The sequence below is a fragment of the Saccopteryx bilineata genome, chromosome 5 (genome assembly GCF_036850765.1).
Source record: "Saccopteryx bilineata isolate mSacBil1 chromosome 5, mSacBil1_pri_phased_curated, whole genome shotgun sequence".
NCBI classification, from domain to species: Eukaryota; Metazoa; Chordata; class Mammalia; order Chiroptera; family Emballonuridae; genus Saccopteryx; species Saccopteryx bilineata.
This window is the reverse complement of record NC_089494.1, coordinates 156,890,585-156,917,196: the sequence shown is the minus strand read 5'-3', so window position 1 is coordinate 156,917,196 and position 26,612 is coordinate 156,890,585. Positions and strand designations below refer to the sequence as shown.

The following is a 26,612-nucleotide window of genomic DNA, read 5'->3' as shown; positions in this document are numbered from 1 at the left end:
AGCCACCGTTCTTCACGACGCACTGCTTATCTTCCTGCCTTCAGCTCACCACTCATTAGTCCTTCTCCAGGCTCTGATTATGTTAAATTATTAGGTCTACCAGAAAGTTCTGTCCGTTTCTATTACAACAAGTTTCTACACGTAAGCACATGTTTATTTGGCGCATGTGTGCCTCTCTATTTTTATCACTTAATGTATATATACTGACGTAGCAAATTAACTAAAACAAAGTTGATTCATGTTAGTCTTATGTGTGAAGTGATAGTGTACCCATGGCTACTGATAAAGTTCATTTATGCCACTGTATTGTATACGAATTTCAACAAGGAAGAAATGCTACAGAAGCATGTAGAAATTTATTGAAAGTGTTTGGTGAAGGTACAGTTTCTGATAGGATATGCAGAAGATGGTTCAAAAAATTCGAAACAGGTGATTTTGACCTTTCTGATAAGCCACGTTCTGGGCGACCATCTTTGATTGAGGACAATGTTGTTAAGACCATGTTGGAGCAAGATCCTTTTCTGACAACATCGGAGATCGCAGAAAGGCTTAATTCAGCTCAGCAAACCATTTTGGACCATATTCGGAAGATAGGATTGGTGTGGAAATATTCAAGATGGGTGCCACATGAATTAAGTCAGAAGAATTTGTGTTTGTTTTATTCCAAAAACAGACAGAACATTCCAGTAGACCTAATACTTGTAATTCCAACACACCTTTTCTATTACTTGTGATTCTTTGGCTGTGCCTTGCTCTTTTGCCTATGGAGGCAGAAGAGTGAAGTGTTAAGACCAAAGTTTCTGTACTCCACTGTCTTTATTCAAATCCCAACTCTACAAATTATTAGCTACATGACCTAGGCAAATTATTAACCCATGTATCCTAAATTTCTGCCTATGCATACTGGAAGAAATATGTACTGGTATTGTGTCTTCCTTACAGGGTTACTACATGAGATGGCACATTTAGAATTGAGTCTTACAGAGAGTAGGTACAAAATACACACTTGTGGAATTAGTTATTAAATTTAAAAAATATCCTAATGAAAAAAGATAGTAAGTGCAGAGAATGTTTCTTTTACCTAATGTATGTGTGCTCCACGTAGCATAAAATCCACCATTTTGCACTGAATGGTCTGAGTTAAAAATTACCACCAGCTGGTTAGAACCAGATTGGATTGGCCTGGGATTTGAACTTCCACAGTATTGTCCTATTATGGGTGATCCAGGTGAACCACCATTCATGACAGTCACAGAGTCCCAAGCACAGGTTGCATGGTTTTCAATGTCAAAGTCACTAAATGTAAGCTGCAGGAAAGAAAAAAAGCAATAATGAGGCACTGTTTATTATTTTATAAGTGAGTTGTGAGTTTATCTACCTAGAGTTAGATAAGATCCCCACAAATCCTTTTATTTTGTTTTAATTTATGCAATTTTGTATTTATATTTCTTCTTTGATTCTCTCCTGACCAATACCTTCTTTTCCTTATTAAAATTTCTCTTGGGAATTGTAAAAGGGATATTTCTCTCCAAATTGGAGTGATTAGGGGGAACTCTTCAGTCCTCTGGGCTGGGATGGCAAGTCATATCAAGAACATGAATACACCTCTCTCCTGAATGCAGAACGGTCTTCCAATTGTCTCCAATGCTTGAAAAAGGGAGCTCATTCTTCATTAATTGTAAATTTATAGAAGTCCATGTACATATGCTAATGAGAGAATTTTAGGGAGAAAATGATCTAACTGCAAGGTCAAAGCTTAGTATTTGCTTATTAAAAGAACTCTGTTCCCACACAGGACATAATATTGTAGTTCTATAGCAGTGGTAGTCAACCTGGTCCCTACCGCCCACTAGTGGGTGTTCCAGCTTTCATGGTGGGCGGTAGTGGAGCAACCAAAGTATAAATAAAAAGATAGATTTAACTATAGTAAGTTGTTTTATAAAGATTTATTCTGCCAAACATAGCAAAAATCAGACATAAAGTACTTGGTAAGTAATTATTATTATATGCTTTAACTTGCTGTAACTCTGCTTTATAAATTTTAAAAAGTAAAGTTGCATCCCTACTTTATAAATCACGATTACTGTGGAACCGGTGGGTGGTTATAAAATTTTACTACTAACAGAGATACAAAAGTGAGTGGTAGGTATAAAAAGGTTGACTACCCCTGTTCTATACTCTCAGAAGTAATTTACTCAGTCATCAGAACTCACAGTGATCGTGTGGCCTTGTGGGGCTTCCAATAACCAAGAACAGTGGTTCAAGTTGTCATAAGAGGCTGGATAGTTGGGACTTGCAATCACTCCACTCTCACCTATTTGTATTCCACCACAGTCTGAAATTAGAATTGTAATCTTCTAAATAAGAAAAAATACAACCCTGCAAAGCCAAGGTAAGTAGTACTTAAAGCTATCATATCTTATGATGAAAAATTAAATGAATAAATAGATGAAATTGGATAAAGCAAAGTAAAACTGGGTGCAAGATTAGAAATAAAACAGAACCCCATGCCCCATGCACAGAATCACATAGTGAAAACAGCCCTGAGTGTAGTACAAAGCAAAAAGAAAATAATTTGTACAATAAATCAAGAATAATGAAACGTGTATAACTGAGAGTAAATATACTAGAGACAAAGTAAATAACATTGCCTTCCTTAAAAAAAAACTGGGCCAGTGAAAATAAAGACAAGCTGGTAGAATATGATCAGTAGCATAATCAAAGATTTTGTCATTTGATAATAAGCACAAATGTCTATAGTCAGCTATCAAAGGGTACATTAGCATAGCGAGTTGAAAAACAGATACATTTATAAAGCATAATATAGTGTGATGTTTCACACAAATAATGCTTCCTGCCATCTGACTCCTTTTTTTCAATCTAATTAGAGAAAAATAAATTGGCAAGATGGTTGACTGAGTGAATAATCTCACTCTTTCTCCCAATCAACAATTTGATTATAACACAAAAGGTGTTAGATTAAACTATAACCAAAACATATTTTGATTGATTTCCAAATTTAATGGGAAGAAATCAGATTTCAAAAATCAACAAACAATAGGTGCATCCACATTCTGAGGTGTAAACTCACACCAAAAGTGCATCAGTCTGAGAGGATACAGAACCAACATGTGGCCCCAGTGGGGTCTAAGATTTTGATGACCAGGCAGAAAGAGAACATATGGCCTTCGACCTCAAGGAAACCCAGGACTGAAGTTGAAAGTTTTACATAAAATTGTGAATCATAAAGGACAGGCATGTTAGCAGAAATAACTAGAAAAGCTTTAATGGCCCAAAGAAGCAGGCAGGAGTATTGCTGCCTGTCATAGGTGGAACTTTCAGGTGCAAACTGAATATCACAGATGCAAGTTCAACACAAAACATTAACGAATAATATCCAATAATATGTTCAAAACATACATCCTGACCAGGCAAGATTTATCCTGGAAATCAAATAATGATTTAACAAAGAGAAAACTCTTTCAATATAATTTATCATGTTAATATATTAAAAGAGAAAACTAGGATCATCTCAATAGATGCAGAAAAATTATTTAATAAAATATCCATTCACAGTAAAAAACAAACAATAAAAACACATTTTGTACACTAAGAATTTAAAGGACTATTCTGAAAAGTAATATTTATTAAAAACCTAAGAACAACCAATATATTTTAACATTGAAATGTCATAGGCATTGACCTTAAGGTCAAAACAAGATGCTATCATCTTTCCCATTCAGAATTACAATGATGCCTTAGCTAGTGAATAATACTATAAAAAGAAATGAAATATTGGGACTGAAAAAGAAAAACACTATCATTTGCAGAAGATATAATTATTTACACAGAAAAACCAAAGATAATTATAGACAAAATGCTAAACCTAATGAAAGTATAGCAAGATCTCTGGGCTAAATATCAATGTAAAAAATTTTAATTCCTAGATATCAAAAACAAGCAAAAAAGAAAATGCAATTTGGAATGTCATACTGACATGAACAACAAAACCAATAGCAACCTAAAAATGAATCTAAAAGAACATATATGAGATCTTTGTGTTATAAAGATGTTATAAATTATTTTATTGGCAGAGTCTCAGAGCTTCATCATAGTCTTACCTGTAAAGAAATACTCTGCATGGAACCCGACATGTTCTATGTGCTCATTGGTGACGAAGTGTATCCATACCTGAGGATAAGGTATAACCAATGGCACTGTAGGTGCTGATGGTCCACAAAGTCGCCCTATCAGAGGCCCATCAGCATTACCTGTAGAACAAAACAGCACATCAAGTGCCATTATTTATATAACATTTAAGAAATATAGTCAGTGAATTCAGTAGAAATCAATAACAAAAAACTTTCAAAGTATTTGTTGACATGTTTAAACTCTTCTTTAACAGAGGCCATTTAAAAAATTTTCCTCTCCATCTTTGTTAACTGCAAAAGAGTCCCTCCGATGTGGGGGAAAAATGCTTTTTTGGTATGGGCCTCTTTCTCAAATGCTGCTTCCATTTTCTTCCAATTTATGTTTTCATAATTATTTTATGAAACTAATTTTATTTTTAAAATAACCTTTGATTGTGCCTTTTTTTAGAAAGTAAGAAATATATTACCAGGCCACCCGGCATTTGAAAGTCCCTGGTTTGATTCCTGGCCAGGGCACACAGGAGAAGTGACCATCTACTTCTTTCCCCCTCCTCTTTCTTTCTTGCTCCCCTCTCCCTGCAGGCAAGGCTCAAATGGGTTGAGCAAGTTGGCTCTGGGCACTGAGGATGGCTCCATGGCCTCGCTTCAAGTGCTGAAATGGCTCAGTTGCTGAACAATGAAGCAAGCCACAGATGGGCAGAGCATCACCCTGCAGGGAGCTTGCTGAGTGGATCCTGGCTGAGGCACATGCAAGAGTCTGTCTCTGCCTCCCCGCCTCTCACTTAAAAAAAGATATATATATTACCAAAAGTGACTAAATATATTATCAAGATAAAAGTGGTAAGTACCTCATATTTTAATGATTTCTTCACTGTATTTAATCAACTAAAATAAATAGTATATTTAGTACTCAGACTAAGAACAATCATATTTGGAGCTGAATATTTTTTGTGAAGATTACTTTTTACACAAGCTTGATTAACATTTACAGAACATCTGCAGAGCTCATACTTCTGCTTTCTGTTTTTATTTTTTCAATCAAACAAGATCACTGATCATATAAATCTAGTATGTAACTGTCTCTAAATGAGGGAATAGAGAGAAGATTGCATTAAGCTGATATACAGATGCTTTATTTGATACCATAAGCCAGTCATTTTGAGCCAGGTGGTGGTGGTGAGGGTTTACCAGAATCATATCACGAACATTCTGAAACTATAACTTCCATTCGTTTTATAAACCTTAGAGATATCTACCTCAGAGAGCCCAGATTATTCTCCTGCTGAGGTAATTGGTCTATGACCATAGCCTTTATCTAATTATCCCAGAAATTTCTGTCCTCCATGTTCTCTAACCTATCATTGATGCTTTAAGTTGCTCCAAAACATTGCCTCCAAAAGATTACATTAGCCTTTGTTGCATTCAGCTTCCTTTTCTTTTTTGCAGTAACAAGGAACTTGGTGAAACTTGGACAGCATAGGCGATCTACAATGTTACTTTCCTTCTTTACTAATTTTTTTTAACTGAAAAATAGTGTTAATGTATTATTGATGGGAGCAATTTAATGGATAATCTATGCCATGATGATAAGAGAACATTCATCTTTCACGAATTAAGATATTTAAACATTCTTTTTTTTTTTTAATAAATGTTTATTAATGGTAATGGGATGACATTAATAAATCAGGGTACATATATTCAAAGAAAAGAAAACATGTCTAGGTTATTTTGTCATCAAATTATGTTGCAAACCCCTCGCCCAAAGTCAGATTGTCCTCCGTCACCCTCTATCTAGTTCTCTGTGCCCCTCCCCCTCCCCCTAACTCTCTCCCTCTCTCCCTCCCATGTCCTCCCTCCCCCCCCACCCTTGGTAACCACCACACTCTTGTCCATGTCTCTTAGTCTCATTTTTATGTTCCACCAATGTATGGAATCATGTAGTTCTTGGTTTTTTCTGATTTACTTATTTCACTCCTTATAATGTTATCAAGATCCCACCATTTTGCTGTAAATGATCTGATGTCATCATTTCTTATGGCTGAATAGTATTCCATAGTGTATATGTGCCACATCTTCTTTATCCAGTCTTCTATTGAAGGGCTTTTTGGTTGTTTCCATGTCTTGGCCACTGTGAACAGTGCTGCAATGAACATGGGGCTACATGTGTCTTCACGTATCAATGTTTCTGAAGTTTTGGGGTATATACCCAGTAGAGGGATTGCTGGGTCATAAGGTAGTTCTATTTGCAGTTTTTTGAGGAACCACCATACTTTCCTCCATAATGGTTGTACTACTTTACAGTCCCACCAACAGTGAATGAGGGTTCCTTTTTCTCCACAGCCTCTCCAACATTTGCTATTACCCGTCTTGTTGATAATAGCTAATCTAACAGGAGTGAGGTGGTATCTCGTTGTAGTTTTGATTTGCATTTCTCTAATAACTAATGAAGCTGAGCATCTTTTCATATATCTGTTGGCCATTTGTATCTCTTCCTGGGAGAAGTGTCTGTTCATGTCCTCTTCCCATTTTTTTATTGGATTGTTTGTTTGTTTGTTGTTGAGTTTTATGAGTTCTTTGTAAATTTTGGATATTAGGCCCTTATCTGAGCTGTCGTTTGAAAATATCAGTTCCCATATAGTTGGCTGTCTGTTTATTTTGATATCAGTTTCTCTTGCTGAGCAAAAACTTTTAATTCTGATGTAGTCCCATTCATTTATCTTTGCCTTCACTTCTCTTGCCATTGGAGTCAAGTTCATAAAATGTTCTTTAAAACCCAGGTCCATGATTTTAGTACCTATGTCTTCTTCTATGTACTTTATTGTTTCAGGTCTTATATTTAGGTCTTTGATCCATTTTGAATTAATTTTAGTACACGGGGACAGGCTGTAGTCGAGTTTCATTCTTTTGCATGTGGCTTTCCAGTTTTCCCAACACCATTTGTTGAAGAGGCTTTCTTTTCTCCATTGTGTGTTGTTGGCCCCTTTATCAAAGATTATTTGACCATATATATGTGGTTTTATTTCTGGGCTTTCTATTCTGTTCCATTGGTCTGAGTGTCTATTTTTCTGCCAATACCATGCTGTTTTGATTATCATGGCCCTATAATATAGTTTAAAGTCAGGTATTGTAATGCCCCCAGCTTCATTCTTTTTCCTTAGGATTGTTTTGGCTATTCAGGGTTTTTTATAGTTCCATATAAATCTGATGATTTTTTGTTCCATTTCTTTAAAAAATCTCATAGGGATTTTGATGGGAATTGCATTAAATTTGTATATTGCTTTGGGTAATATGGCCATTTTGATTATATTTATTCTTCCTATCCAAGAACAAGGAATATTTTTCCATCTCATTGTATCTTTTTCGATTTCCCTTAACAATGCTTTGTAATTTTCATTATATAGGTCCTTTACGTTCTTTGTTATGTTTATTCCTAGGTATTTTATTTTTTTTGTTGCAATCGTGAAGGGGATTATTTTTTTGAGTTCGTTTTCTAATATTTCATTGTTGGCGTATAGAAAGGCTATGGACTTTTGTATGTTAATTTTGTATCCTGCGACCTTACTGTATTGGTTTATTGTTTCTAATAATCTTTTTGTGGAGTCCTTCGGATTTTTGATGTATAGGATCATATCATCAGCAAAAAGTGATAGCTTTACTTCTTCTTTTCCGATATGGATGCCTTTTATTTCTTTCTCTTGTCTGATTGCTCTGGCCAGAACTTCTAGCACCACATTGAATAAGAGTGGAGAGAGTGGACAACCCTGTATTGTTCCTGATTTAAGGTAGAAAGTCCTCAGTTTTATGCCGTTTAATAGGATGTTGGCTGATGGTTTATCATATATGGCCTTTATCATGTTGAGATATTTTCCTTCTATACCCATTTTGTTGAGAGTCTTAAACATAAAATTGTGTTGTATTTTATCAAAAGCCTTTTCTGCATCTATTGATAAGATCGTGTGGTTTTTGTTCTTTGCTTTGTTGATATGGTGTATTACATTAACCGTTTTGCGTATGTTGAACCATCGTTGAGATTCTGGGATGAATCCCACTTGATCATGATGTATTATTTTTTTAATATGTTGTTGTATTCGGTTTGCCAGTATTTTGTTTAGTATTTTAGCATCTGTATTCATTAGAGATATTGGTCTGTAGTTTTCTTTCTTTGTGCCATCCTTGCCTGGTTTTGGTATGAGGGTTATGTTGGCCTCATAAAATGTGTTTGGAAGTATTGCTTCTTCTTCAATTTTTTGGAAGATTTTGAGTAGAATAGGAACCAAGTCTTCTTTGAATGTTTGATAGAATTCACTAGTATAACCGTCTGGGCCTGGACTTTTATTTTTGGGGAGATTTTTAATAGGTTTTTCTATTTCCTCCCTGCTGATTGGTCTGTTTAGGCTTTCTGCTTCTTCATGACTCAGTCTAGGAAGGTTGTATTGTTCTAGGAATTTATCCATTTCTTCTAGATTGTTGTATTTGGTGGCATATAATTTTTCATAGTATTCTACAATAATTCTTTGTATATCAATGATGTCTGTGGTGATCTCTCCTCTTTCATTTTGGATTTTATTTATTTGAGTCCTGTGTCTTTTTTCCTTGGTGAGTCTTGCCAAGGGTTTGTCAATTTTGTTGATCTTTTCAAAGAACCAGCTCCTTGTTTTATTGATTTTTTCTATAGTTTTTCTGTTCTCTATTTCATTTATTTCTGCTCTGATTTTTATTATCTCCTTTCTTCGGCTGGTTTTGGGTTGTCTTTGTTCTTCTTTTTCTAGTTCCTTAAGGTGTGAAGTTAAGTGGTTTACTTCGGCTCTCTCTTGTTTGTTCATATAGGCCTGAAGTGATATGAACTTTCCTCTTATTACTGCTTTTGCTGCATCCCAGAGTTTCTGATATGTCGTATTTTCATTTTCATTTGTCTGTATATATCTTTTGATCTCTGTGCTTATTTCTTCTTTGACCCATTCATTTTTTAGAAGTATGTTGTTTAGTTTCCACATTTTTGTGGGTTTTTCCCCCTCTTTTTTGCAGTTGAATTCTAGTTTCAAGGTTTTATGATCAGAAAATATGCTTGGTACAATTTCAATTTTTCTAAATTTGCTGATATTGTCTTTGTGGCCCAACATATGGTCAATTCTTGAGAATGTTCCATGTACACTAGAGAAAAATGTATACTCTGTCGCTTTGGGATGAAGTGTCCTGTAGATGTCTATCATATCCAGGTGTTCTAGTATTTCGTTTAAGGCCACTATATCTTTATTGATTCTCTGTTTGGATGACCGATCTAGAGCCGTCAGCGGTGTATTGAGGTCTCCAAGTATGATTGTATTTTTGTTAGTTTTTGTTTTAAGGTCAATAAGTAGCTGTCTTATATATTTTGGTGCTCCTTGGTTTGGTGCATATATATTAAGGATTGTTATGTCTTCTTGATTCAACTTCCCCTTAATCATTATGAAATGATCATTTTTGTCTCTGAGTACTTTTTCTGTCTTGTAGTCAGCATTATTAGATATGAGTATTGCTACGCCTGCTTTTTTTTGGGTGTTGTTTGCTTGGAGTATTGTTTTCCAGCCTTTCACTTTGAATTTGTTTTTATCCTTGTTGCTTAGATGTGTTTCTTGTAGGCAGCATATAGTTGGATTTTCTTTTTTAATCCATTCTGCTACTCTATGTCTTTTTATTGGTAAGTTTAATCCATTTACATTTAGTGTAATTATTGACACTTGTGGGTTCCCTACTGCCATTTTATAAATTGCTTTCTGTTAGTTTTGTATCTAGTTTGATTCTTCTCTTTTGTTTTTCTATCATTTGTTTTTGTTTGTTTGTGTTCCATACTTCTTTCCTCTGTTGCTACCTTTTTTAAGTCAAGTGTTTTTGTGGTGGTTTTTTTAAGGGTGGTTACCATTAAGTAATGAAAAGGGTACCTACCATATTCATTGTAGTATCTATCTTATAAGTATTTCTGCACTTCATCATCCTTTGCTACTGTTAATCTCCATCCTCTCCCCCCTTTTTTTTTGTTGTCACAGTTTAAGTTTGGTTTTATTGTGTTCTTGGTGGAGCTATTACTTGTGGTGTTGTTTTCTTTTGTTCTTTGAATCTGGTTGGAAAACCCCCTTTAGTATTTCCTGGAGTGGGGGCTTTCTGTTGATAAATTCTCTCATCTTTTCTGTATTTGTGAATGTTTTTATATCTCCTTCATACTTGAAGGATAGCTTTGATGGGTATAGTATTCTTGGCTGAAAGTTCCTCTCTTTCAGGGCTTTAAATATTGGGGTCCACTCTCTTCTAGCTTGTAGAGTTTCTGCTGAGAAATCTGATGATAATCTAATAGGCCTTCCTTTATATGTTGTACTCTTCTTTTCCCTGGCTGCCTTGAGAATTTTTTCTTTGTCATTGGTTTGTGTCATCTTTATTATGATGTGCCTTGGAGTGGGTTTGTTGGGGTTAAGAAAACTTGGTGTTCTGTTTGCTTCTTGAATTTGAGGCTTTAGTTCCTTCCACAGGCTTGGGAAGTTCTCGTCTATTATTTGTTTGAGTATATTCTCCATTCCATTTTCTTTCTCTTCTCCCTCTGATATACCTATTATTCTTATGTTATTCTTTCTGATGGAGTCAGACAATTCCTGTAGGGCTTTCTCATTTTTTATTATTTTTGAGTCTCTTTCTTCTTCTCTCTGTTGTGTCTCAAGTTGTTTGTCTTCTATTTCACTAATCCTATCTTCAATCTGGGCTGTTCTGTTAGCTAAGCTTGTTACCTCGTTTTTCAGCTCGTGAATTGAGTTTTTCATTTCTGTTTGATTTGTTTTTATAGTTTCAATTTCCTTGGTAATATATTCTTTGTGTTCATTGAGTTGTTTTCTGATCTCCCTATATTGCCTTTCTGTGTTTTCTTGTATATCTGAGTATTTTTAAGATTTCTATTTTAAATTCTCTGTCATTTAGCTCCAAGGCTTCCAATATGTTAAGTCTTTTCTCCATAGATTTTTCCACATCTATTTGTGTTACCTCTCTTTCTTTTGTATCCATAATATTCGATTTCCTCTTTCTTATCGGCATCTGAGGGTGGTCTTAATGATAGCACTAATTAGAATTAATAAAGAGTAAAAAGTAAAAAAAAAAAAAAAAAAAAAAGGGTAAAACACCCCACAAAAAAAAACAGTAATAATTTATTATTTCCCCCTTTTTTTCTCTCTTCTCTTTCCCTCCTCTCCCCTCCTCAGGGAAATATCGTGCCTATAATGGAGGGCCTGATTTGGGGTGAAGAGTTCAAGGGGCAAAAAAAAAGGGAGTAGGGACCTACTAAATGCAAAAAAAAAAAAAAAAAAAAAAAGGAAGAAAATCTTAGACAAGCATAAGATGATTTGCTTGTAAGTGATGGTCAACTAAGAGATATAATGAGAGGGATAAGAGGGAACCAGAAAAAAGGACCAAAAAAGAATAATAAAGAAGAAAAAATAAAAATAATAAGTAAAAATCTGTTGTATTAAGTGGAGTGAAGACTAAATACAATGGAGACCTTGGGTTGGGAGGACCCAAAATGCCACAAAAATAAACAAACAAGAAAAAAAAAATAAAAACAAAAGCAAAAAAGAGAAATAAAGCCAAAAAAAAGCCTTGAGTCCCAAATTAACTAATTTGTTCGTGATTGAGGATTATATGGGAGGAAAGTAAAATGAGAAAAGAAAAAACGAATAGAAAGGAAAAAATAAGAAGAAGAGAAAAACGAAGGAAGAAATAAAATAGGAAGAGAAAAAAACAAAATAAAGCAAGACAAAAAAAAAAAAAAGAGGAGAGAGTGAGAGTTAAGTGTTTTGGAGTATAACCTTAAAGGAGGGTGAGGATGAAGAAGAAAAATAAAATGCAACACTCATGAGTAGTGTAGTTCAAGAAAGGGGAAGTATAAGATGGGCAGAGAATAGAAGGACCGAGGTGGAGGAAATAAAGGCAAAAAGATAGAAGAAACAAACAACAACAACAACAACAAAAAATTAGTGGATCAAGTTGTAAAGTCTGTGGGTTTTTCTTGATTTTGAGAGGTTAACTTCTTCCTTTTTCTTTTCTCTCCCTCTTCCTGGTCAGTGACTCTGTACCCCAGGCTCTGCCCCTGTGTCACTCTTAGGTAGGGATTTGCAGTTGATGGGATTCTATGGCAATGTCATATAATTGGCTTTAGTCTTGCTGGAAGTAAAGGCTTGTTGGCATTTGCAAGGTTCAACGATGAGAGAGTTTGCTTTCCTGGATTCTCTCTCCTAGTCCCCCCTTTCTGAATTAGCAGCCTGGTGATCCAGCTATAAGGCTGCAACTGCTTCTGCCTGGGGAGTAAGAGGCTCAAAGAGCTGGGAAATCCCCACTCTATCCCCACTCAGTGCAAGGCTTTGGGAAAGGCTCTGACAGTCAGGGCCTCCAGTGTAATCAGGCGGGGGTGGGAGTCAATTGTTGTCAAGGTGACTGATCAGCGCCTATCATTTAGTTGGACCTCTCAACCCAGGCTTTCCACACTTTGTAGCCTGTTTTTGCAGGGTAGAAGAGGCACTAGTCTCTGCTTACGACTAGTGTAGTATAGACCTTATTATCTGCCAAGTCCTTCTTGTTAGCATTTATCCCTGAATATGGAGGCTCTATCAATCAGAAGTTGCCCCCGCCCCTTTAGCGAGAGGCACTAAAAAATATCACGCCTCTTGTCTTGGATCGCTGAACTGAGATCTTATCAATTAGAACCGAGGGTGCGCAGATTTCATGGGTTAAGCTAATTTCAGTGATTGGGTCGCAGCTGTGTTTCCGAAGGTATTTTAGGCTGCCTGCGCGCGCCCCTCCCCCAACGCTTGATTGTTAGCTTGAATGGCTGGGTGAGGTGCCCCGCCCACGGAAAGAATCTCCCAAGCCTCTCCCACTCACCCCACCGCTGGCGGCTGGACCGCACCAGGCGCAGGATAATGGAGCCCCCTGGGTGTGTGGGCCAGCAGGGCGCCCTGGGCGCGTGGAATGCCCAAGGCACGCGCGCGAATGGGGCGCTCCGGGCACCGGTGGCCGGCGACCCCCACTCGCAGTGTGCGGGCCGCTGGGAACATCAGCGGTGCTCAACCGGACCGGGCGCGTGCGCGGTTGCTCGCGGCGGCTCGCGGCAGCGGCTCGTGGCGGCCGCTCGCGGCGGCGGTTCGCGGCGGCCGCTCCCGGCGGCGGCTCGCAGGGGCTCACGGCGGCTTGCGGCGGCTCGCGGTTCCCAAGTATATGGGCTGACTCACCACAGGTGCACTTCCTTGCGGTTTGAAAGAACGTCCCTGTGGTAGATTTCTCCACACCCTCGTCTCTCAGATTCAAGTGATAACAGTCCTTTCGCTATCAGTTTGTGTGGAACTCCCGAATGCTCCGAGGATAAATTTTTCTGTTTCTAGTTGATAAATTTGTTGTGATTTAGGGGAGAGCTGTCGGATGCGCTGCTCACGGTGCCATTTCCGTGACGTCACTCGATATTTAAACATTCTTAAGAGAATTAATGGTTTATCAAGTATAGCTCAATAACAACATGAAATCAGAGACAAACTTGACTGCTCAGAGGATGATTCCTCAAACAGCTTCCATGTGCTTCTCCATCTGGTACAATTCAAAACTTCTTTTGACTTCTAAGGCCTAAGTAGAATTCCACAGCTGCTTCTGTGAATCCTGTAAGTTCAGTAAACTATTGACATTCTGAGCATTTTATTGGTATGTCCCCGTCTCTGAGGAAAGGAGTCTTGAGTACTAGATTACAGTTGAAGAGATCACTTAAACTCATTAAGAGAGCAAAGACAAACTAGAATCTCTCCTGGGTAAATCTCACTCACATCAATTGAGACATACGGTCTGGTGTAAACACAGACCCATCTCTTTCACGGTTCATAGGACATGTTTTCCTCAGCTGGGCTCACACAGAATTATTGCTTTGTCTGACCAACCTCCTTTTGGATCATATGCACATATATACTGCTCACAAAAAATAGGGGATCAGGGAACATGCAGATACTCCAGTACTTTCAGCCTGCTGTATAGTGCATTTTCACCAATGAAATAAAAGTTGGTTTTGCATCTCATTTGCATGACTGAACAACTTTCTTTGACTTATCATTTGCTTTTCTGATATTCTTGCTTAATAAAAAAAATCAAATGCTTTATTTTAATCTCTTCATATTGATCTTGAAATATCCCCCAATTTTTGTGAGCAGTGTATTATAACCATCTGACTCCTTTTATCATTGGTGGTCTCCAGGCATAAGAAGAATACTGTGGATAAATGGGAGAACATGGATCTTGATTGAACTCACCCACTCGAAATTCTAAGACATCAAATTGACAATCTTGGTGACTTTCTAGATAAAAATCCTCAAAATGAATGTAAATGGATGAATTTCCCTGTTTTGGATTGCTGAGAGTCCATTCACAGTTTAGGTTTCTTGAGTAATTACTGACTCCATTATAGCCAGGAGAAGTAAAGTTTCCTTCAGGTGAATTTATAAGGGACCCACCACACACTAAAAAAAACAAGGCAACAGAGAAATTAGTAATAAAACTCATGCCATAACAAGATACAAACAATATAGAAACAATAACTAAAATAATATTTTAATGTTTTCACTTGTTTTTCTAGGTGAAGTCAAGGTTGTGGATAAAGGACTGGCTCATACATGCAAACTATGGAGTAAGTTTCTGTGGGTTTAGAACAAAATATGTGCAAAAATAAGGAGCTTCCTTATTTTCCCTTCCTTCTTCCTTCCCTCCCTCCCTCCCTCCCTCCCTCCCTCCCTCCCTCCCTCCCTCCCTTCCTTCTTTCCTTCCTTGGTTGATCTTGTATGTGTTGTGACTGGGTATCAAACCCACAATCTTGGCATATGGGGGCAATACTCTAACCACCTGAACTACCTGGCCAGGACTCTAATAGCATTTTTTTTAAGTCTTATTCCACAATGGCAATTTTCTTTCCAAAACCAAAGGTACTTTTAATTTTTAAAACTTTTATCCAGTATGGATTTTCTATCTGGTTATGCATGTCTGTCTTACATGGAGCATCTTAAGTGTAACTCTAAACACTAAGGTGAAAATAGAAGACTCTGCCGCTGTTGGGAATAGCTGTGGGGACATCTGCAATGCATATGTACTTATTACATTCTATATTACCTGCATCTTCACTGGATGTGTAGGAAGCAGCAAAGCCTCCATATGGCCTGGATCCATCAGTGAAATAAATGACTCTCATTGTATTGCCTGAAGATTTGATCTCTCCACTTATGTTCACACTGCTACACAGCTTCTCGAGCTTGGGTGAGTTACTTCTAATGCCATTGAATACCTATTAAAAAAACAATTTAACCTTTAGATAGACAGTCCATCTTACTGACTGTTTCCTAGGAAGTTATATTCCCAGCCCAGACGTACTTCTTTCTAAGAAAACCCTGTGCTAAAATAAATTACTTAACAACAGGCTTCTAGCCCAGTGCCACAAACCACTGTTACCTGGAGCTCATTTTGTGGCCTCAGGTCATTTCACTAAATGAAAACAGCAGTAATGCCCTCTTGCCATGGGGTGACAAATGAAAAACTGCTCCACTCTCAGCAACAGGAAATCATGCTCTAGGCAGAAAGTAGATGGGCCAACACGCTTACACCTTAGTTCTCAGCGTTCACTGATGGGCAGTTTTTTTCACAATGCATCAGGACCCTGGCTATTTAAAAGGACAATTTAAATTTTATTTTAAAAAATTTATTGATTGATTTTAGTGAGTGAAGAAGGGAAGAAAAGAGACAGAAACATCTGTCTGTTCTTATATGTGCCCTGACTCATGATTGAATCCACAACCTTTGTGTATCAGGGTGATGCTCTAACCAGCTGAGTTATCCAGTCAGGGCTAAAGGCATAAATTTTAGTCTCTAGTGATGTGAAGTTATATAATCAAATATTTTCAAAAGTCCTTGAAAAGTAATTAAAATTAAATAAATAGTTCTTTCCTAATTACTAATGGATTCAAGCTTCAATTCTCTTACTAATTTGAATTTTAAAAAGTAAATTGAAGTATGATTGACTCCAAAATATAAAACAATTACTCTAGTTATGTACATAATTATAATAATTGGCAAAATATCATTTCACTTCTGTACAAAACAAAGTGAATGTTTTAGTATGCCTGGTTTTCACAGTTAGAGAAACATCTAGAAGTAACTAAAGAGTAACTGAATGAGTGGTTGTTTGATATTCCTTTTTTAAAAATGATTTGAATGGCTTACAATGAGAAATAGTGATTAAGGTATGACACTAAAATTTATGGAGAAAGAGAATGTACTCCATCACAAAAGATATAAGCTTTTTTATTTACTATAATCATTAAATTTAGCCTTTCTTCCCTCCCTCCCTTCCTTCCTCCCTTCCTCCCTTCCTCTCTTCCTCCCTTTCTCCCTCTCCCCTTCCCTTTCTTCCTTCCTTTATTCTTGATAATTTCTCAAATAAGTAAAGGGTGAGCAAAGGGCTACCACATCCTCTTGTTTGTGATAGAGTGAAGAACAAACATAACAAACTTTGAACTTATAAAAATGTTGCAAAGAAAAGGAATGCGGACATCATATTAAAAAATCAAAAATTAATTCTGAAAGTGTTTCTTGTTAGAGTATTAACCTCCCAAGTTGAAAAGACCTGTAGATATGACAATTGTAGTTCCTGCTAATTAAATATCAAGTCTCCCTCCTTATCACCTGCCATGCAGCTCCCAAGGTGACAGCCCCAGTCATGTACACAGAGCTTCCAATTGCCTGTTAGTACCTCATTCTTAACTATAAATGAATGGCCAAGGGTTATCAGATGTTTAGGGAAACAGCTAATGCCAAAGGCAGAGATAAATATATGTAAATAGGAAACAGGAACTTAAAGGAAATTGACCACAAAAAAGCAAAATACTTCAAAATTATGATTAATATATTCATATATGTATGCAAATATATTGAATATATGTGACATTTTAAAATAATATATTCAAGAATAAGGGCAAAATAAGTACAAGTCTAGTTTATACATTCTCAAAATTTTATCACTCATCTCCACTCCCTTAAGAAGCTACAGAAGCATATGCCTCACCAAAAAAGGACCTTCACCAAGAAAGGGAAAGGCTCATATTATAAAGCCAGGTATCTAGCCCAGGAGAGGAATAAGGGGACTTGGAAATTTGCTGAAAGAAGAGCCCAATATGACAGCTGGCATCAAGCTTACAGCTGATAAACAAAGGCTCAAGGAAAGATATTGCTAAGGAAAATGAATGAAAATAATAGAAGCACTTATTTTATTTTATTTTTGTATTTTTCTGAAGTGAGAAACAGGGAAGCAGAGAGACAGACAGACAGACTCCCACATGTACCTGACTACAGTCCATCCAGCAAGCCCTCTAAGGGTTGATGCTCTGCCCATCTGGGGCATTGCTATGTTGCAACTGGAACCATTCTAGCACCTGAGGTGAGGCCACAGAGCCATCCTCAGTGCCCAGGCCAACTCTGCTCCAATGGAGCCTTGGCTGCGGGAGGGGAAGAGAGAGATAGAGCAAGGAGAAGGGGGAAGGGTAGAGAAGCAGATAAGTACTTCTCCTGTGTGCCCTGGCCGGGAATCAAACCCGGGACTTCCACATGCTGGGCCAATGCTCTTCCACTGAGCCAACCGGGCTAGAAGTGCTTATTTTTATAAAGTGGGGATGTATGCTTGGAGTGAAATGTGTGTGGAAGAATTAGTGATAGATGCATTAAAAAACCAAGAAAATGTAAAAAGAACACTATTATTAATATTACATGAAAAAACAAAAGCAAATGTTATCATAGAACACTACCTGGCTTAATTGTAAATGGGGTTTATATAATCATAGTAATGTAAACATTAAAAAACAATTTAGACAAAATCTGTGACATAAGTGTTTATGGAAGAAGTTGGGAAGTTTTAGGGGAGTATGTGAAGTGTGCATTTTTCGTGGTGGTGGCAGCTGTTTTGTAAAGAGAGCTATACTATCATTGTCATAGTTGGAAGTAGACAGATAATGTCTAAGATCCAAAAGTAAAAAAGTAGCAGAATAGGAATATTATTTGAAAATAATAAGAGAAATTCCTGAAGCAGTAGCTAAAAGAATTGAAACTGGATGCCTTTGGCATCATAATTCAGACATGAAGAAATGACAAGATGTAATTCAGAATTTGTGGTTATCCCTGTAAATTTTATTTTAATTGCTTGAGTTCTAAAACTATGATTGTTCATATTTTCTTTTCTGCAGGGCAGTGAATATTCTGCTGGTAAAATTCTTAGTGATCATTATATTCAATATGATCTCATCTATAGAAACCATTTCAAAGGGGAAAAAACAGCATATACATCAAAATTTTAACAATCAGTGTATAGAAATTTCAAGTATTTTTACGGTTTTTATTTCTCTGACCTCTCTTAAATTTGATAAATATGCATCCATTGCACTTATAATCATAAAAATAGATTAAAATTAGTATAAAAATGAATTTTGTCACATGGTTACAACTGCATGGTCTATTCCATTGCCAAGAAAGGAAAGTGCATCAAAATGTGGTATAGTGTGAGAACTTACTTATATTAGAACTTAGCAAAATTTTAAGCTGGAATATGATTATTTTAGGTTAATAAAAAGTGGTAGTAGCATACAAAAATGTTTTATATTTTTGAAATTCACTTCCCAAAAGGAGATAATTAAATGGAAAACAAAAGTGTCTAGTTTTTAAAAAGAATAATGATAGTAACTTTTATTTATTCATTCAACAGTTTTTGTCCTCTTGTGTGCCAGGCCTGAGGATTCAGCACTGAAGGAAGACTCACATCCTAGTTGGGAGCAGACAATCAACAGGCAAACAAATAATATGTGGAATGTCATCTGGTCTAAAGTGCTGTGAAAACTGTCATGTGGGGAAAGGTAGAGTCCAAGATGAGGGTTATTTAGTGTGTGGTCCTTGGGGAAGGCCTCGTGGATCAAGTCATTTGAGCAGAGATCTCACTGAAGTGAGAGAATAAACCAGGCAGCCATCTAGGCAAAGGCAACAGTGCATGTGAAGTGAGGTGTGGGAAATCTTAGCATATCCAGTGAACTGGAAAGGGTCAGTGTGGCTGGATCCTGGTGAGCAAAAGAGGAAGGGAGTGTGAAATCAGATGCAGATGTAGGAAAAAGAAGGGGCAGAAAATAAGGTAGGGCCAGCGGGCCATCGTAGTGATTTGGGATTTTCCTCTGAGTAAGATGAGAGGCTGGTAGTGGGTTTTCAATGAGATCAAAATGATCTGGTTTACATTTAAACCCATCACACTGGCTGCTGTGTTGAGGGAACAAATGCGGAAGTTACTAAAATAAATTCCAGTGAGTAGTGATGGTGGTAATAGTGGGTATGGTGAAAAGTAGTTAGATTCTGGATCTTTCAAAAAGATAAAACCAAGGGGACTTGGCTTATGGATATAATATATGGTGTGATAGAAAGGATTCCAAAACAGACATCAAGCTTTGTGACCTGAGCAATCAGGAGTTTGACATTATTATTTACTGAGATAACAAAGCCCAAAGAAAGGACAAGTCAGTGGGAAAATAAACTAACATTACTCTACAATCAACACAGTATTAACAATTAACAATCTCCTTTCACACTCACGGATCTCACTTTTGTCTTTTGCTAAGGGAAGGTAAAAATATTGAGGGAGTATTTTAAAGCATTGGCTCTTGGCAACATGGAGGGCAAGCAGCCCTGGTCTCTCACAGGAGTCACGCAGTGCCTCGGTCACAGAATGGTATTATGCGGGACCATTCACAAGCTTAAAACTTTTGGTGATGGGTTTTCTGTGACTCTGGCCCCGTTCAGCCTCATGCTACCCATAGGCTTAATTTCTCTGTTTACTACATTTTGCCACGTATAGTGAAATTTATGCTCTCTGTGACCCTGATGTGTGCTGCAACAACTAATAGCCTCTTTAAACAGCTTTTACAAACATTGTGGCAGTTTATTGTGATTTTGTCCTACCTACAATACTTAGAATTCGTCTGACCTACAGTTGCACAATGGGATGTTCCTGACCTAGTTTTCTGACTATGATTTATGAGTCAATAAAATCCTTAACCATTCTTGATGGCACAGAACACTTACTGTCACATGCTCCCTGTTGCAGGACGGATGAGCTTCTAGCCTCAGATTGTGAAAAGTTAGAGTGACCTGCTTTCCCTCCTGCACAGTGATTCTCCACTCACAGATCCGACCATGAGGGTTTGGGTTCGGGTAGTTGGGAGAAGTAAATGTTCCAGTAGCACCCTGTAGATCCCCACCACATTCTGAAAAGGGGGGGGGAACAAGAAAACTTCCAATGAAACCAAATCAACCCCTTCTATAAAGAATGTTCTCAAAACTGTTGCACTAGACAAAAGCATTGCTCTTAATTATGTGGGCCCTGAGAAAGAAGAGACCTACAAAGAAGGGCTCTCAGAGGCTAACCACGCTCAACTTTAAAAAACAAAGCCCAACAGCTATTTCTACACAGGGGCTTCTCAAACAAACTGTACTTCTGGTAAAAGCTTGTACTGCTTGCACTGAATTGTCGCTCACACTGTTTCTGTCATCTGAGCCAGCCCTTATGAAGAAGTTCCTGGAATCCTATTTCAACCCACAGACTGAGGCTTTCCCCATCCAATCAGAGCTGTGCAGCTATATATCCCCATCAGCTTCTTCACCTACCACTCTGAGCAACTCCATTCTAGCCAATCAGGACAGTGCCTTGTGGACCAATCAAACAGTGAAAATCTGGAGTCCTCATTGTATAAGAACAGACCAATCAGAGACCAGGAGCATGGATTTCTGTCTATATAAGTCAGGTTCCCTTTGGCTTTCAAACCACAGTTTCCCTTTCCATCTAAGACTAAGTTTACCTGCCTGGAGCTGAAACGTGGAAGATGTCTCAGTAGAGCAAAGGAGAGCAGACCAGTGAAAGGCAGAGCTGTGTAGACAGAACGGGGCCTGGCCCCAGGGCTGCGTAGCCCCAGATTCATCTCATAGCCGTGCTGCTTACACAGCTATGCTGGACCACAATGGAGTTGTTCTGTACTGAATAGTTTCCTATTTCCCTCACTCCAAACTGGGGATTCCTGTTGCCATTGAATTGGTGCTAAGGACCATCAGTTCACATCTATAATTTATAACTATATGTAGGCAAGGACTTATACACAACATTTGTACTCACTGCCTATATCTTATATTAATATTTAATCTTTGTTTCCATGGATGATAGTTTGCAGCATTTTTATCATCATGGCCTAAGAAATATGAGAGACCAATAAATGTGGTACTAATAGAGTCAGGAAAATCACAGTGCTATCCACTTGTTTTTTTGTTTGTTTGGTTTTTCAGACAAGATCTTTATTTTACTTGAGTTTGTCAGGGAATTTGGAATGCAAATTCTGAGTGGGACTAATAGGCTGGCTTCCTTAAGAGGAATAATGTAGTACAGCAGCCAATCCCTTCCACCTCTCCAGTGCTGGCCCCTTTCCTCTGAAGCATTGATCAGTTGTGGTTTTTCACTTACGTCTGCCTCAACACTAAGATGTAAGGTCCAAGAAGACAAGGGCCTTTTTGTGGTCCAACTGTTTATAACATCATGCCTAGCTATTATGGATGCTCAATGATACATAAATTTAAATAAATATATGAACTTACCTTCCAGACTGGATTCAAACTGTAATCTGAAGCCCGAGGCAGTAAGAGACCCATCTGTGACAAATCTGACGAAAGCGACATTGCTAGAAGTATCTATGCTGTCAGGAACGATGTTGCCACAGTATCTGCCCAATAAATTTCCTGTAAGAGTCAAATAGTAAGTATGGGTATGCCCAAGCAATTGATTAATTTAACCTCTACTGGAGGTATTTTACACATATGAAGAAAATGACAAAGATAAGACCCTGTACATGAAGAAATGATAATCTCTGTCAAGAGAAGCAGAACAAACATGAATAAAAATCATTATATTCAAATATATGAGGAGTAACAAAAATGGCGACCATTTAGGGCAAGGGTATTTCAGCACAATGAGGAAGGCTAACTCATTTGGTTAAAGAAATGGTCTGAAAAAATAGTGACATGTGTCCGTCTCCTATTATTCCCAGGTTATGTTAACCTTCCTTCTCCTTACCAAACAGGATGTCCCTCAAATAATTGCATATGGCACTGGACTGTCTCAGCAGGATGTAGATGCCTTCCCAATATTGTGTTCCCTCAGTGTGGTGTCCAGGGGAAGCCACAGAATGATGCCTGAGGCTCAGGACACCCATTGTTTATGGGTACACTGAGGGAGAGAGAGCTGGCACTTCCCATATCTGATTGATCTGCACTTCTTTGCCAAGAATAGACATAGTTTTGCCTTTCTTGCAAGTGAGGAAACTTCAGAGGCTGAATGAAGTACCTGTGAACTAAACGCTCCCAAAAGACAGCAGGTGTATTTTACTGACCAGAGGTATGGTTTTCCCAGATCTCAACAAAGTCTTTTTCACAGCCAGAGGAATTCTGGAGGTTAAAGTCTTCAAAATGGATGGTGAGGTAGTGTCCTGCGGTGCCCTGGAGATGCCACTCACAGAGTAGATCATCCGTGTATGGAAGTGCTGGATAGCCAATGCTTTGAATGACACCACTCTGCCCCGTCACTCTTCCCCCACACCGAGCTGCAAAAGGAGAGCAATGTTCCATTAGTTTTTAAAAATTCCACCAGCACATTTGGAAACTTTTAGGTGCCAAACAATCATGAATTGAAATATGAAAATGTTTGGTTAGTGCTTCCCTCATTGTTGGAAATCTACTATTAAAAAGAGAAATTTTAGCATAAGTTGAATCCAGTAATGGGGAATGAAAGACTGGAAGACTGTTGAAGGGCATGCTCTGTAACATCTCTTTAATGCTCTTGGTAAAGCATGTAAAAGCTATTAGTTGCAATTATGGTTTATTTGAAGAACCTACAGATAGATTGATAGGGCCTGCCTAGTAGCCTATGTTGGTGAGTCTGAACACTGAATCCAAATTCAACCTCGGAAAGGGTGCTGTGGTTCATTTGTGATGCCTACTATTTCTAGTTTAACTGTCAAATACACACTTTACTGCAGTAACTGGTATCTCAGAGTCCTGAAAAATTACTATTCAATTATTTTTCATTAGCTGGATGTGATAGATTGGATTACATACAGCTTGTATCAGGCTATTAAACAACCTATGGTGTAGGTTAAATGTTGTTTTGATGAGGCTTTCCAGGTGTTGGATGTATCAAAACATGTTTGGTTAGTGTCCAGACTCACCTTCAATTCTATGTAATTGTGACCATATTATAGTGAATTTTCAGTATGCAACCAGATGCTTAATTTTTAAGTAAGGGAGTCAAAGTACTGAAGAGATACTTGCTTTTTGTCTAGAGCAGTGGTAGTCAACCTGGTCCTTACCGCCCACTAGTGGGCGTTCCCGCTTTCATGGTGGGCGGTAGCGGAGCAACCAAAGTATAAATAAAAAGATAGATTTAACTATAGTATGTTGTTTTATAAAGATTTATTCTGCCAAACTTAGTGAAAATATAAAATAAAGTACTTTGTAAGTAATTATTATTATATGCTTTAACTTGCTGTAACTCTGCTTTATAAATTTTATAAAGTTACTTCCCTACTTTATAAATCACCATTACTGTGGAACCGGTGGGCGGTTAGAATATTTTACTACTAACAGAGATACAAAAGTGGGCGGTAGGTATAAAAAGGTTGACTACCCCTGGTGTAGAGCCTCATTTGGCATAGATGCTTATGGGAAAAACATCTCAATTATCTATTAATTACAAGGAGTTCAAAATCACTGTTTTAAATATTATTATTTACTAAAGGATTTGAAGTAATCTATATTTCACAATAATAGAAAGAAACAAAAATATGATTTAACTAAATGTGTTTTCACAAAGTTTGGAGAAAAAATATTCAAGTTTATTAAATAAAAGTAGTTTAAAATGAAAATCAAAGTAAACATTAAAATTAATAATGGACTTGCAAATTTAAACATTTGTATGCCTTACTTATGTCAACATAATTTAAATAAGTATTAAAATTAAGCAGATAGAAAAACTACTATTAAAATTTTTTTTAAGTTTTGATATTTTTATTTTATCATTACTTTCTTTTTGAATATAAAAATTGTTGTTACCTATGGAATACTTGACCTTGAATCCCGTATGAGTGGAGCTGTTGCCGGACCGGAATCTCAAATATATAACCTCTCCTGAGGACAACTGACTGCTGGGCAAAGATGTCCCACAGAACTTGGAAATTATTGGTGCATTTGAATCAGATCCATCTCGCAACTCAAGATAATTGGACACACAGCTAAAGTGAAAGAAAATTGTGTTTAACATATAAAGACAATTGCTTTAACATATTTTGCTAAAAAAAGATTTCACTCACTTTTTTCCAAGGGCATTATTAAATGATCTTTTCTGGAACAGAAGACACTGTGACAGAGTCACTTTAAGTGGCATGTCACTTCAGAATACTGTATAATAGTTTTGCTAATCATAACAGACCCTTTAGTGAGTAGCTTGAAATGACAGGTTGTACATGGACCACACTGAAGAATATTCACTTGCCTTCCATATCCTATATTCATTTTACAAATTTAAAAGTCATTCTCAAATTACCCCCCTGGGTATTTTTTAAAAAAATAAGTATTTTGTTTTACACGCTGATTCAACACATTTCACAAAGATGGACTCCCTCTTGACTGTTCTGGGACTTGAGCTGATGAAAATTCTCAGCTAGAATTGTCTATGTCCATATATGAGGACAAGTATTTACCCAATATTTCTTGAGAAAGTCACTCAGCCAATTAGTTAATGCGCACTGAGTGGGAGAGTGGCATTGTTTAAGATGTCCAGAAATAGTAAACAAAAGCTCTTGTATCTAAGTTCTATACCACACAAATATTCCTGCAAATACATGCACACTTTTGTGAAATGAAAAAAAAACCCCACCAGATTATTTTGTTTATGTAGCTATTTCTTTTGTGTTCAAAATAATAATACATACATACTTTTTGGTATGTTATCTCTCAGAATTCTTCTTAAATAGAGATTAGAAATTGTACTATACTTGCTTTAGTCCTGTGTCTGACATTGGTGGCCCCTGGAGTCATATAACACAAATTTCCATTTGTTAAACAGATATTTTATCATTTGTGACACTCAGTATGAGGCCAGGCAAATAAATACTCATCTACCAGAGACACTATATTTTTCCTGTGAGAGGAAGCGCCGATCACATAAATCTCAAACAGCCACCCTCAGGGTCTCTTGAAGGATGTGCACAGGGTCATGAGGGACAATATCTGTGTCCGTAATCTGCTCAGCTGACAGGAGAGAGGCTAGCAGGCAACATTTTCAGGCTGGAGACATTAAGCAGTTCCCTTTTCCATCCCTAGATTTCCTATGCAGTATACATTGCTAAGAAATAAAGAAGGAAATTGTTCTGAGACATGACAGCTAAAAAATATACTAACTCTGGCTAGGAGAAAAATTAAATGAAGGTGACCTACTTAGGTGTTACTTCAATATTGAATTGATCTTCAAACTGTAGCCTTATGAGCTTTCCAGGAGGAGCAGCTATGAGCCAAATGCAGTCAGCATGCTGCGGATAATCGTCTGGGTGGTTGGGGGAGGTCAAGTATCCAACAGAGTCCGCATCATGAATGTAGATATTGCCTCCACAGGCTGTCAGGAAACACAGTTAAATCAATCTGCAGTCTGGAGAAATGACGCAATCAACTGCCATGATAACTTTTAAAACTTTCTTTGTCTGTATTTCCAATCTCAATTTCCTTTCCTCTAAAATTGCATTTATTTACTTTTGGCAAATAAATTCTGAATTTGCTATCAAGGGAGCTACCAAATGTTTCACTTTTTAATTTGCCAAACTATATAGTCTTTTGGAAGTTTCACTTTTCCTTAAAGATGACAAAATGACTACTGTGCACAGTGCATGGAGTAGAACATCACAGAAGCACCACTATATACCCACCACTTAAACAAGCATGTCAGCGCACTAGTACTTAGAACTGCCTGCTGACTGCTCAGTTCAGTAGAATGCTGCAGAGCTATAGTCATAATGTGCTTAAAGGACAGCAGATCACACTTGCATGACTCTGTGGGCATTCACTCATTACATTTCTTTGGGATCTAGATGCATTTGAAGAGCAAGAGATGAATGGCAGGAGAGAATTTATTAGCCAGTTTTTTTGTAAGAAGAAAATTAGCTTTTTATACATTTCTAAAAGACCAAAGTATTATGTAAAAAATACTTTGATTTTATCAACAAACTGTTAGCAATCTCCAACAAACCAAGCAATAACCTGGCTAACTCGGGTATTACAATGCCAATGAAATTAACTTTTCCAGTATCTTAGTCCAGTGGTTCT

The 26,612-nt window shown here is 37.3% G+C and overlaps 1 protein-coding gene across 1 annotated transcript in view; it reads right to left on the bottom strand.

The window, feature by feature from the left end:
• Window positions 1-26,612, bottom strand: part of CUBN (cubilin) — a 324,233-nt gene that overhangs the window by 86,794 nt on the left and 210,827 nt on the right. Inside the window, exons 44-53 of the mRNA XM_066279340.1 lie at window positions 25,734-25,908; window positions 24,351-24,529; window positions 22,634-22,843; window positions 21,843-21,983; window positions 20,286-20,467; window positions 15,297-15,468; window positions 14,447-14,653; window positions 4,122-4,271; window positions 2,214-2,335; window positions 1,082-1,307 (exon numbers count right to left, since the gene is read on the bottom strand). Of these exons, the coding sequence (XP_066135437.1) occupies window positions 1,082-1,307; window positions 2,214-2,335; window positions 4,122-4,271; window positions 14,447-14,653; window positions 15,297-15,468; window positions 20,286-20,467; window positions 21,843-21,983; window positions 22,634-22,843; window positions 24,351-24,529; window positions 25,734-25,908 (1,764 nt within the window). The remainder of the gene's footprint in view (window positions 1-1,081; window positions 1,308-2,213; window positions 2,336-4,121; window positions 4,272-14,446; window positions 14,654-15,296; window positions 15,469-20,285; window positions 20,468-21,842; window positions 21,984-22,633; window positions 22,844-24,350; window positions 24,530-25,733; window positions 25,909-26,612) is intronic.